Here is a 13,683-nt window from a genome sequence, read left to right on the forward strand (position 1 = left end):
GTCATGGGCACGAGGGTAGAACACAGACAGGCTGGACATGACACTGCAGACAACCCGAGATACACGAGCCCGTGAACAGGGAACCAGGGAAACCAGATCCAACCAATTCCACCACTAAAAAACCAAAACCACAACCACACATCCAAATCTACCACCCAGATCATCCATCACAGAACCAGTGATCAGCAGGTATTAGTGTAAAGCCGCCACCGGACACAACACGTGATGCACCCCCGGCCTAACCATCCAAAACCAACGGACCCCTCCGAAAGCCCGCCATCTCATTCTTTGACAAAAAAGAAAAAGGCTGCAAACAAACAAAATCACCACCTAAATCAAACAAACAGAACCCCTGGGGTTGGAGGAAAGCTTGAAGCTCCCCAACCTGAAGCGCAGAGTCCAAGGCCATCAAAAATAAGGCCTTCCAAAAGCAATACCTTTTGTTTTTGGAAGGGAGCATCAGCTGACTGTGTGGCGACCTTTGTTATTGTCCGAGCTCATCATACCACCCTAGTTTTACAGTTATGGCGAACAAAGCATGTCGACACATAAATAACATCTGTATATAGTAAATAAAAGCAAAAACAGTTTGGTGGGAGAAGGAATGTTGGCGAGTGAGGGAGGGAAGGTGGTGAGGGAGGGAAGGTGGTGATGTTTACTGGCTAGTATGTGGTGGATACTCGTTGTTTTGACTCGCTATACCAACTTAGTGGTTCGTTATGGTGAACAAAACATGCAGATACTTATATATATTCTGTGTATATAGTGTAATAACAGCACAACTATTTGTTTATTATTTCATGAACATAATAATTGAATCACTAATATGCACACCTTACTTTTGAGTGTAGCAATGATTCACACATTTTATTACATAAATATAATACGCTATTACGCTACACGCTATTGAATAATACTATTGAAAAAATAAGAAAATCAGAGGCATTGAAATAATTAGGTAATATCATCTTTGTGGTAACACCCGCCTGACAGCTTGCTCGTTTTTTTTTTGTTTTGTTTTTTGTTTTTTTTGACAGGGATATTCCTGCACGAGCCCTAAGCCTCTGGCTGGCCCACTAAGTGTTGCTTGTTTCTGTTTTTACTTGGGCGGAGTATGAGTATTTATGACTCGTATGGTTGCTTCAGTAAGATTTTCTCCCATGTGTTTAACAACAACTTCTGCTCTGTTGAATCTAAGTTGAAATCTTAATGGGTTTGTAACTGTGCACTGTGTTAGATAATGTTCCATTGGGCTGTCAGGCATTTCTCCAGTGCTGACATTTCCTCTCACCTTCCGGAACCTGTAAGTCTATTTCCCATGCACATGGGTATCCAAGCCTGATGCGATGTAAGTGCACTTCTGTTGTTTTACTGTTCCCTTTCATGAAACTAAGTGGTTCGTAGTTGGTTGAATTCTTGTACCAATCCGCAGATCCTGATGTTGCAACTGCTGTGTTGTGGTCACTGTACATCGTTTGCATTGCTCTGTTTCTAATTACTTTCTTACGAACGAAGCCGACTGCCTCCGACACGTGTTCTATCAACGCCTACATTTTGCCAGAATTCCTCGCCCTATTGCGACCAAAATATGTCACCTACGATTTTTTGTTATTTTTCCGGTGGTCAGGGGACACAAATGAACATTTTTATAGGACAAAAATATTACATTTTTTCATTTGAGCACAGTGGTGTTAACCACCGTGCTGCGCTGAGTTTATTGTGAAATTCCCCCTGTGCGCATGAAATAAAGTGGTCCCAACAAAATTTTTTTCTTCGTAAAATGATAAATTCCTTTCCCTGAACATGTCTATGTAAAACTAAATACCAAATTCCACCTTTGGCTGTGGGGACATGGACAAGGTGCGCTGTGATGTCATCACGGGCTGATCGCCCCATGCGTGACTCGCCCAGACACGGTCGCGTGGGCCATTCAAGCACCAGGTGTTTCCACAAATATATTTTCAATTATTTGTTTTATGTATTTCCAATGCGGTTTTATTTGTTGGTTTTATTTGTTTAATCTTACTTTTTCGGTCATATTTAACAACATATGTTTACAAGAAAGACTGCTACCAATACAGTCTGCTACCAAAATACAGTGGCATTTACGATTGCCCCTACTTACGATAATTTCAAGTTACGATGTAAATTTCATAAAAAAATGCGACTCGACATCCAACGGTGTCGTCGACTTACGATATTTGTTGGGACACGCTCGGGTCGACCAAGCGCGTGGTTCCCGGTCACACGGCCGACCTGCCTCGGTTTACTACAGCTGCCCGCTTAGTGATGATCGCGTCTATAAGAAATTTCGCTTTTGTGGTGATTTTTTGCATTTTGAACATTAAAGTAATTATTATATACAGTGGAACCTCTATTAACGAGTTTAATCCGTTCTGGCACCGAGCTCGTTACCTGGAAAACTCGTCTTTGGAAACAAATTTCCCCATTTAAAATAAAGGAAATAAATTTAATCCGTTCCACTCCCAAAAACATCCATACTTGTATGACTTTTTTTATGTAAATATAATACTGCACATGTAAATATAAATGTTTTGTTGTAGTGTTTTAATATTTACTTTACCTTATGAAGAGTAGTTGCTGGCTTGAGGGAGACGATGGAGAGGTGGGAAGGAGGAGAGGGGTTATGGTGTGGAAGGAGAATCCACCTCTGAGTCAGGCGGACTCTCTCTTCTTGGGAATTTCACCCAAAATTTCATTTCAAATTTTTTTTTTTTTTTTTTTTTTTTTGAGATATATACAAGAGTTGTTACATTCTTGTACAGCCACTAGTACGCATAGCGTTTCGGGCAAGTCCTTAATCCTATGGTCCCTGGAATACTATTCCCTGCCGCGAAGAATCGTTTTTTCATCCAAGTACACATTTTACTGTTGCGTTAAACAGAGGCTACAGTTAAGGAATTGCGCCCAGTAAATCCTCCCCGGCCAGGATACGAACCCATGACATAGCGCTCGCGGAACGCCAGGCGAGTGTCTTACCACTACACCACGGAGACTGGTGGAGACGGAGAAATGTCACACAAGGATGCGTTAGACCAGCATTAAATAAAAAACTACGTTGATTACACTCGTTGTGTCAACAATATAATAGTCTTACCCCGAAGATACAATACAATGCCGTTTTCTCAAATAGGCAATGTGGTTATTAAAGAAAACGGAAATTTCATGGCAAACTTGTATACAATCCCCAAGTCAATCGGATAAGAATTGGATTTTATAGAAATATTTGCTCAAATGACGCTTGAGCGCGGTGTTTGGGTGCATTCAAGAGAAAAAAAGTGTGTTACGTTCAAGCGACATATACCTGCGAAAGTGATAACACTTTCATAAAGTGTTATCACAAAGTGATAAATTAATTAAACATTTTCACACACCGGGTTGTCACTGCTTTATCAGGGCAGCTTTTCCAAGAATGCGTTCACCTTTTCAAACATTCCAAACACTTCCCTGATCTCAGTTTAAGAGGCAGCATCCTCCCTTACCTCCTCATTCCTTTACTAATGGTGTAAATTGTTGATGAGGACCTGCCATACTTCCTTGTGAGATCAATCACACAGACACCACACTAATGCTTTGCTATAATTTCCTTCTTTAAATCCACAGTAATTGTGTTTTTCTTCCTCTTGACAACACTATCTTTAGCAAGCAGCTTCTTTGGAGACATCGTGTTACAAATTGTAGTCGCAAAACCACTAAAAACCCAAAGAAAAGCTCAAATAAATCCAGAGGGATGCTCGTCGTGTGAGATACAACAACAACACTGGCGTCGGAGGCGTCCGAGAATTTGCGAGAACCCGCGAGACGCTAGGAAACGCCATGTGGTTTCACTCGTTAATAGAGGCGAGCTCGTCAATAGACAAATTTGCTGCGAGTGGCTTGCTCGTTACTGGAAAAACTCGTTAATAGAGCCACTCGTTAATAGAGGTTCCACTGTATCACGCCATGAGTCCCAGGAAAGTCAGTGGTAAGGCTCAACATACGAGATCCCATGTAAGGATGACCATAGAGCAGAAACAAGAGATCATTCGTAAATATGAAGATGGTGTGTGGGTTGTTGGACTGGCTAGGCAGTACAACAAATCTCAGTCAACAATATCCACCATACTGGCTAAGAAAAAGGACATTATGGGTGCTAAAGTGATGCATCATTACAGACAAATGTTAAAATGAAGGGAAAAACAAATGTCTCTTGACAAATTTGTAGCGAGACATACAAGCACTGAACCACAACCAGGTCCTAGTGGTATTCAGGCAAAACGTAGGAAAGAGTGTACCCCAGAGAAAACATCACTGCCTGATGTGATAATGGAAGGAGACTCCCCTTCCAAACAGTAACAACTCCTCCCCCTCATCACCATCTTCCATATGCCATCAAGAGCCCTCCATAAAGGTAAGATAAACTTAGGTACTGTATTGTAGTTAGAAAAAAACATTGTATTCAGTATAAAATGTATTTATATGTTAATATTTTGGAGGGTGGGGAACAGATTAATTCAAATCCCTTTATTTCTTATGGGAAAAATCACTTTGACTTACGATATTTCGACTTACGATCCGTCTCTGGGAATGGATTAGCATCGTAAGTCGAGGCCCCATCGTATATATATTGATGAGGCATTTCACTGTTCATAAAAATTCAACTTTATAAAATTATTGTATTATTGTTCAGAGAAATGAGGCTTACCATTTCTCCCTGGACAGCTGAGACGAGTGGAAGGATGATGTAACCAACCAAGTGGTGATCATTGTTGCTGTCCACGGCATGACACTCAATACGCAACGGCACTCGGGCATTCTTGTACCTGCAACCAAGTGCTAAACTGTACTGTTTTCAAATGGGATCTGACACAGTACTGTAAACTCCCTTGTTAGTTCAACTGTAGTACAGTACCTATATCACATTGTGAAGTGCAAGCACCAAGAGTTGGCTGATCTGACATTCTGGGTAAATACTGTAATGTTATATAAAATAAGTCAAGTAATACAGAAAGTGAAAGGAATAATAGTAAAAAAAAAAATTAGAGCATCTTTCAACTTGAACACACTGGAGACAAATGTCTGCTTCTTACTTGAGAAGGGTTGATGGGGAAACGTCCCATGACATCTCCTGACTAATATTCGGCTGACTTGAGAGGGGCACAGGGTCGGTGGAGACCACTTTGCCTTCCAGGTGAGCCGTCACCACCACCTTCCACTTCTCCCGAGGCTGCATACCCTCCCCTAGAAATAAATATCACCACTTTAAAAAAAATAACTCTAGCAATCTACAAATACTCGAGAGTGAAACAACACTTGAGAGCTAAAAATACTGAAATGAGATTATCTTCCCCCCTTGATCTAAAAATAAAAAGCTCATACCAAAACCTTAATTCTTGACCGAGTGAATTTTGTAAATGGACTACATAATCACCATTTCCGGTGGAAGACTGATTGTGTTGATTGAGAAGTGTGGTTCCAATCAGGACCTTCCACAGCTAGTGAAAATCATTAGAAGATTGTTTCAATAATTTATTGCAGTGTTGGTGTGTGGATGTTATATAAAATTACTTTTCAAAGCACATTAATTCTAGTAACCTGTTCTCTTTGTATGTATATAACTACACAGAATACCTCCTAAAATATGAATTACTGTCAATTTTTCAACTAGTACAAAATCTGAATAAGAACTACCCATGATGATAGAAGACTCTGGTATAGCATTTCATCACTTCCCTAGATGAAGGCTATAGCCATCCTTGTGACAAACTATTTACATAAACATTGGCCATATGTTTTCTAATAAATGGGTAAAGATACAAGACTGATTGTTGCAACACTGGAGGTCATAGATGCATCAACAACTTGGTCATTTCTGCTCATCTTGATTGGGACACTAGGATACAAGGCAAGAAACTAGATAATTTACTAGGAGCTACATAGTAGATGCTAATTGTTACACTAATCAATATTACTATGACAGTCAACACAGACACTGCCAGTAACAGCAGTATGTGTGAAATCCTGCATAAATATCTGGTTTCCCTCACCCATTCCATAGTCTGCTCTGTACATGGTTCTCACTCATTCCACAGTCTGCCCTGTACGTGGTTCTCATTCATTCCACAGTCTGCCCTGTACATGGTTCACTTATTCCACAGTCTGCCCTGTACATGGTTCACTTATTCCACAGTCTGCCCTGTACATGGTTCACTTATTCCACAGTCTGCCCTGTACATGGTTCACTTATTCCACAGTCTGCCCTGTACATGGTTCACTTATTCCACAGTCTGCCCTGTACATGGTTCACTTATTCCACAGTCTGCCCTGTATGTGGTTCTCACTCATTCCACAGTCTGCCCTGAACATGGTTCACTCATTCCACAGTCTGCCCTGTACATGGTTCTCACTCATTCCACAGTCTGCCCTGTACATGGTTCTCATCCATTCCACAGTCTGCCCTGTACATGGTTCTCACTCATTCCACAGTCTGCCCTGTACATGGTTCACTCATTCCACAGTCTGCCCTGAACATGGTTCACTCATTCCACAGTCTGCCCTGTACATCGTTCTCACTCACCCCACAGTCTGCCCTGGAGCCTGGCCCTCACTCACCCTACAGTCTGCCCTGGAGCCTGGCCCTAACTCACCCCACAGTCTGCCCTGGAGCCTGGCCCTCACTCACCCCACAGTCTGCCCTGGAGCCTGGCCCTAACTCACCCCACAGTCTGCCCTGGAGCCTGGCCCTCACTCACCCCACAGTCTGCCCTGGAGCCTGGCCCTCACTCACCCCACAGTCTGCCCTGGAGCCTGGCCCTCACTCACCCCACAGTCTGCCCTGGAGCCTGGCCCTCACTCACCCCACAGTCTGCCCTGGAGCCTGGCCCTCACTCACCCCACAGTCTGCCCTGGAGCCTGACCCTCACTCACCCCACAGTCTGCCCTGGAGCCTGGCCCTCACTCACCCCACAGTCTGCCCTGGAGCCTGGCCCTCACTCACCCCACAGTCTGCCCTGGAGCCTGGCCCTCACTCACCCTCGTACACTGACAACACCACCGTCAGGTCACCCTTCATGCTGGCCGGGTCGGAGTGACAACTCTCTGGAATCACCAATGGCGCCCTTGTCTTTGCCCTCTCCAATTCTACCCGTGTCCGCTCGCTACACTCCCTCTTGCACCATCGCCGCGTCTGCTACAGTCGTGTCACTCGTCCTCCTGTCGCTTTACGAGATATATTGCGTGGGCGTGATGTTGTGAGCACGAGTAAAGCCAGGCACTCTGGAGGCCACCATAGTTTTGTTTACGTCCAGCGTGTATCAGGACGCGTCACTCTCCGTCCCCCGCCAAGACGCCGCCATCTCCCACTTTTCTGCCGACTATAATAAATTATTTCCAAGTAAATAATGCCTTTAAATAAAATTGTTTACATCTACGTGTGATTTTGCTAACTTAATATCTGTTTTTTAATTCATTAAACTGCTTCCTATCATTAATAATCGTTATTGTGGTAACACTTGTCGTGGCGTCAGCCTAGCTCTAGTGTGTCTTACCGTCAATAGATGGCACTAAGTAGACTCGCTTCTTCATTTGTAAGTTTAAACTAAAGCGTGTGAAAAATAGGCCTAACTATATGGTTCCAAACCTTTGATCCTATATAGACTTAAATTTTATCCTTTTATCTCCATTCCACAAGCTTTACCTGAATTTGCCTGAGGGTCGGTATATACCTGTGGCATCGATGAGGACAGAAAGCCGAGAGCTTGTCAATAATCCCCCATTTTCTCTGATATTTTTTTTTCATTACAGTGGCATTTGTAGTTAACCCATTCATTATCACCGCTAAATTAATATTAGAACATAAGAAAAAAGGTATCTGCAGAAGGCCTATTGGCTCATACGAGGCAGCTCCTATATATAACCACCCAATCTCTCCTATATATAACCACCCACCCATTTCCTGCCCGAAACGCCTTGCGTAATAGTGGCTTTAGGCATTGTATGTACTAGCTCTATCTATTAATCCAACAAACTTTGTAAAATCTCTTTATGTATGTACCTTACCTAAATAAACATTTATTTATTATTTTTATTTTAATCCCACTCATATACATGACCCACGCTGCTTGAAACAACTAAGAGACCCTCCTAAGAGACTAAGACACCTCCACCACGCCACGTGGCAACTGGTTCCCGAAATCAAAATCCCTGTTACCGGACCAGTATTTACCCAGGTCTTTCCGAAATCTAAACGTATCCAGTTTATACCCATTGTTTCGTGTTCTGTCTTGTGTTGATACTTTTAATACTCTATTAATATCCCCTTTGTTATGTTCTTTCATCCACTTGTAAACCTCTATCATGTCCTTACCTTGAGGTTACCTTGAGATGCTTCCGGGGCTTAGCGTCCCCGCGGCCCGGTCGTCGACCAGGCCTCCTGATTGCTGGACTGATCAACCAGGCTGTTGGACGCGGCTGCTCGCAGCCTGACGTATGAAAGCTCATAACTCTTTGCCTTCTTGATTCTTCAATAAATCCCTGAACTATATATTTTAACAAATCTCTCACCCTGTCCATGGAAATTGAAATTGAAATTGAAATAAGTTTATTGAGGTAAAATACACACAAAGGGATGAGGTAGCTCAAGCTATTCTCACCCCGGTCAGTACAACGTGTTAATATATACATAGACACACATCACAAATAAACATATTACCAAACATTCTGAGAGATAAACACATATAAAGTTCCTCCTTCACAAGTAGTATGGTATCAGACGTACACACAAATACTTTTATGACCTAGGTATACTGTATAGACAATTTGCAAGAGACATGCAGATAATTCAACATTGTAACTGTAACTGTTAACTGTAACAAGTAGCATTGTTCCTCAGGGCAGCATACTTGGCCCCCTCCTCTTTCTCATCTACATTAATGACCTTCCAAATGCCTCCCAACACCTCAAACCCATTCTATTTGCTGACGACACAACCTTCATTTACTCCAGTCCTGACCCCCTTGCTCTAAATGCCACAGTGAATGCTGAGCTAAATAAAGTCCATCTTTGGTTAACTACCAACAAACTCACCCTCAACATTGACAAAACTTTCTACATTTTGTTTGGCAATAAATCCTCAAATCAAATAAATCTCAGGATAAACAATACCCAAATTTGTAACAAAGTAGATGGCAAATTCCTGGGTGTTCTCATTGACGCCAAGCTGAGTTTCCAGGAACACATTCTAAATATATAAAAAAATGTTTCAAAAACTGTTGGCATTCTTTCTAAGATCAGATATTATGTACCTCGCCCTGCCCTGGTGACGCTCTATTACTCCCTCATCTATCCTTATCTCAACTATGGTATTTGTAAACAAATCCACAAGGGTCGTGACGAGGATTAGAACCTGCGTCCGGGAGCATCCCAGACACTGCCATAAGAATATTAGTGTGTCAGATTAGGCAGATCATTGATATATATAAGAAATAGAAGAGGTCCTAAGATGCTGCCCTGTGGCACTCCAACGGTAATTGGTAGAGTGGAAGAAGTTGTATAATTGATGGTTACACATTGGTGTCTGTCACTAAGATAGGATCGGATGTAGTCAAGGGCAAGGCCTCGGATTCCATAATGCTGGAGTTTAAGTAAGAGGTAGTTGTGATTAACAGTATCAAAGGCTTTTCTTAGGTCAATGAAGAGTCCAATCGGAAACTCATTTTTTGTCAAGGGCTGAGTAGATTACGTCAAGGAGACTAATGATTGCATCATTGGTGCTCTTTTGGGACCGGAAGCCAAACTGCCAGGGGCTGAGTATGTCGAATTTTACGAGGTAGGAATAGAGCTGTTTGTAAATAATTTTTTCAAATATTTTTGATAGAATGGGTAGATTTGATATTGGTCTATAATTGTTTATGTCCGCCGGATTGCCTCCTTTATGGACTGGCGTTAATCTCTAGTAGATTTAAGAAAGTGGAGTTTTGCTGTGTTCCAGCCATATTTATGTCTCTTTAAATGAGTGTGCGGATGCTGCCGCTATGGAAATTATCCATACTTGTCCCATCTCCCGTAAAGGTATTCCTTATTCTGACTTTTACCCGGTTATTCATTCCTCCATCCTTGCCCGTTGGTAAGGTTGTTGGTCTTCTGTTACTGGTAACAAACTGCATACTCTTAAGAGTAGTACGTGTGTCCTCGTGGCCTTAATCCTACCACCGTAACCGGCGGTGGGAAACAGCTCTGGCAAGGTTGTGTATTGGTCATACACGCTTAACTCATGGAGCGCTGCCCTGCTCCTTATTGTCCAAACTGCATTGTCCCTCTTAGTAGTTGGTAGTTGGCATCCATCAGTCTCTGGAGACTATACAAATACAAATACAAATATAAAGAGCGCTGTTTGTCGACATAATTGTATTTGTGCTGCTTTTTCATCTATGTTTTCATTTCTTGTTTTCATTCTACTCATTATGCTCAATTAGTATTAAGCTTGTCATTTAAGTTTGTCATGCCCGAAACGCTTTACGTAATAGTGGCTTTAGGCATTGTATGTACTAGCTATACCTATAAGTCAAACAATCCTTGTAAATATTTATTGTATGTATGTACCTTACCTAAATAAAATTGTATTGTATTGTATTGTATTTATTCAGGTAAAGTACATACATACAAGGTGAGATACAAAAGTTGATGGATTCACAGATAGAGGTAGTACATACAATGCCTAAAGCCACTATTACGCAAAGCGTTTCGGGCAGGAAAAACACTAAGATTAAAACTTAATACTAACTTAGATTAAAGTATAAATTGTGTTGAGAAAAAAATCAGAAAAAATGAATAAAATGGGTGGGAAACATGGTAGAAAAAAAGCAAAAATACAATTTGGTCAACAAACAGCATTGTTTCAAGTAGTAGACATGGGTTGACATTTAGGGGTGAGGTAGGTTACAGGGAGTTAATTAGGTGGTACTTAGTTTTTATCTTAAACTGGTTGAGAGAGGTACAGTCTTTAACATGATTGGGAAGGTCATTCCACATTCTGGGTCCCTTGATTTGTAGAGCATTTCTAGTTTGACTAAGTCGTACTCTTGGAATATCAAATAGGTATTTGTTTCTGGTGTGGTGCTCATGGGATCTGTTACAACTTTCTAGGAAGCTTTTAAGGTCAGGATTGACATTACAGTTCAGCGTTTTATATATATAAAATACACATGAGAGGATGTGCAGTGACTTAATATCTAACATATTCAGAGATTTGAGTAAGGGTACCGAGTGATGTCTGGAGCCAGAGTTAGATATTGTCCTAATAGCAGCTTTGTGTTGAGTAATTAGAGGACGTAAATGATTTTGGGTAGTAGATCCCCAAGCACAAATACCATAGTTGAGATAAGGATAGATAAGAGAGTAATAGTGTCACCAAGGCAGGGCGAGGTACATAATATCTGATCTTAGAAAGAATGCTGACAGTTTTTGAAACTTTTTTTGATATATTTAGAATGTGTCCCTGGAAATTCAGCTTGTGGTCAATGAGAACACCACGGAATTTGCCATCTACTTTGTTACAAATTTGGGTATTGTTAATCCTAAGATTTATTTGATTTGAGGAGTTATTGCCAAACAAAATATAGAATGTTTTGTCAATATTGAGGGTGAGTTTGTTGGCAGTTAGTCAGTGATGGACTTTATTTAGCTCAGTATTCACTGTGGCATTTAGAGCAAGGGGGTCAGGACTGGAGTAAATGAAGGTCGTGTCGTCAGCAAATAGAAATGGTTTGAGATATTAGGAGGCATTTGGGAGGTCATTAATGTAGATGAGAAAGAGGAGAGGGCCAAGTATGCTCCCCTGGGGAACACCAATGTTGATAGGTAGGGAGGGCATACTCTTGGAATATCAAATAGGTATTTGTTTCTGGTGTGTTTCTGGAGCGCAACTATGGAGTTTCGCTCTGGGTGTCGGTCTGAAAGTGGCCTCTCCAGGGCGCAAAGCCAGGGTAGGTTGATACGGAGGAGAAGCTGTTACCCATGCAGTAGGTCCCCCCTCTCCACGGCTCCGAAAGTCTCCAATGGAAAGGCAAACGGCAATACAATTGGTTCCAGCGCCGTCGCAGGAACTGTGAGCTCCGGAGTTGACCTCGAAGTGGGTGAAAAAAGGCACAGGGACCCGAAACCCGGAGACCCCCGTGGTCGTGGCCGGAGAAGAACTACCCCATCAAGGGTATGAACGACCACAGCCTCCTGAAGCAGAGCCTGGGGCCGCACGACCCTCGGGAGGTGGACGTCCCAGTCCCGCACCTACGGGTTCCTGACAGAGTTCGTCCCTTTTACAGTCGTGCATATCCTTGTTGAATATCCTGACTTCCAGGACAAGCGTGTATCTTGCTTCCCGACCGCCCCTCATGGTCACTTATCCTTCAATAGAATTCTTGGTGAATCGGATACTTTTGATATTTTTTTCAGGGATATTCCTGTGCGGGCACTAAGCCTCTGGCTGGCCCACTAAGTGTTGCTTGTTTCTGTTTTACTTGGGCGGAGTATGAGTATTTATGACTCTTATGGTCGCTTCAATAAGATTTTGCCCCCATGTGTTTAACAACTTCTGCTCTGTTGAATCTAAGACTTTTTTATATCATTCGCCTTATGCGTTTCTGTTCTCATATTGGCATCCTAAGTGATATTTAGCGCCCTATGATAATTCCACACATTTGATGGTGCTACATAGCCTTCCCGGCTTGGTGCCTTCTTTTGATAATTACTTACTTTCTGCGTATGGAAGAGTACGTGCACAGAGAGGGGGTACTTTTTTATTTAATAATAGGTACTTACGAACTGGGTGCCAAGTCATATGGGAATAATAGGAAATGACATTGCAGACGAAACTGCAAAACTTGCAACTAAGAAAAGAAATGTAGACATTTACATACCACAGAGTCTGTCACAGATTAAGAAAGTAATTAGAAACAGAGCAATGCAAAAGATGTACAGTGACCACAACACAGCAGTTGCAACATCAGGATCTGTGGGTTGGTACAAGAATTCAACCAACTACGAACCACTTAGTTTGATGAAAGGGAGCAGTAGAGCAACAGAAGTACACTTACAACGCATCAGGCTTGGATACCCCATATGGGTATCATTATAATAGGACCCATTATCACCACACCAGAAATAAATATCTCTTTGATATCCCCAGAGGTAAACTTAATCTGTGTAAACACTCTATGCAAATAAAGGGACCCAGTTTATGGAACTCACTCCCTACTGAATTGAAAAGCTGTCCAACTTTTACATCATTCAAAATCAATACTAAAAAGTACCTAATTTCATCTTCATAGTTTTCACTTTTTGCCTTAAAATTGCACTGTATCAATTGCTACCCAATCTCCCAATCTTTATGTACCCAATCTGAACATCTTTACCATTGTGATCATTGCTGTTTTCTTATATGTGCTGCCAATCTGTTGTATGGTGTTTATAAATCTTGTTTATCTGTATTTTTTGCTACCCAGTCTCCCTATCTTTATGTACCCAATCTGAACATCTTTACCATTGTGATCATTGCTGTCTTATATGTGCTGTCAATCTGCTGTATGGTGTCTATTAACCTTGTTTAATTACTAATCAAGCTGTCAATGTAATCAATCAGAGCTTTAATATAACAATATGCTTTAATATACCTACTTATCTCTCTCATCT

At 41.7% G+C, this 13,683-nt stretch overlaps 1 protein-coding gene across 1 annotated transcript in view; it reads right to left on the bottom strand.

The window, feature by feature from the left end:
• LOC123755795 (centrosomal protein of 120 kDa) overlaps nt 1–7,343 on the bottom strand; it is a 46,468-nt gene extending 39,125 nt beyond the window's left edge. Inside the window, exons 1-3 of the mRNA XM_045738607.2 lie at nt 7,033–7,343; nt 5,091–5,241; nt 4,706–4,823 (exon numbers count right to left, since the gene is read on the bottom strand). Coding sequence (XP_045594563.2) covers nt 4,706–4,823; nt 5,091–5,241; nt 7,033–7,072 — 309 coding nt within the window. The 5' untranslated portion in view covers nt 7,073–7,343. The remainder of the gene's footprint in view (nt 1–4,705; nt 4,824–5,090; nt 5,242–7,032) is intronic.
• Between the last annotated feature and the right edge of the window lie 6,340 nt (nt 7,344–13,683).

This window comes from Procambarus clarkii, chromosome 43 (genome assembly GCF_040958095.1).
Source record: "Procambarus clarkii isolate CNS0578487 chromosome 43, FALCON_Pclarkii_2.0, whole genome shotgun sequence".
NCBI classification, from domain to species: Eukaryota; Metazoa; Arthropoda; class Malacostraca; order Decapoda; family Cambaridae; genus Procambarus; species Procambarus clarkii.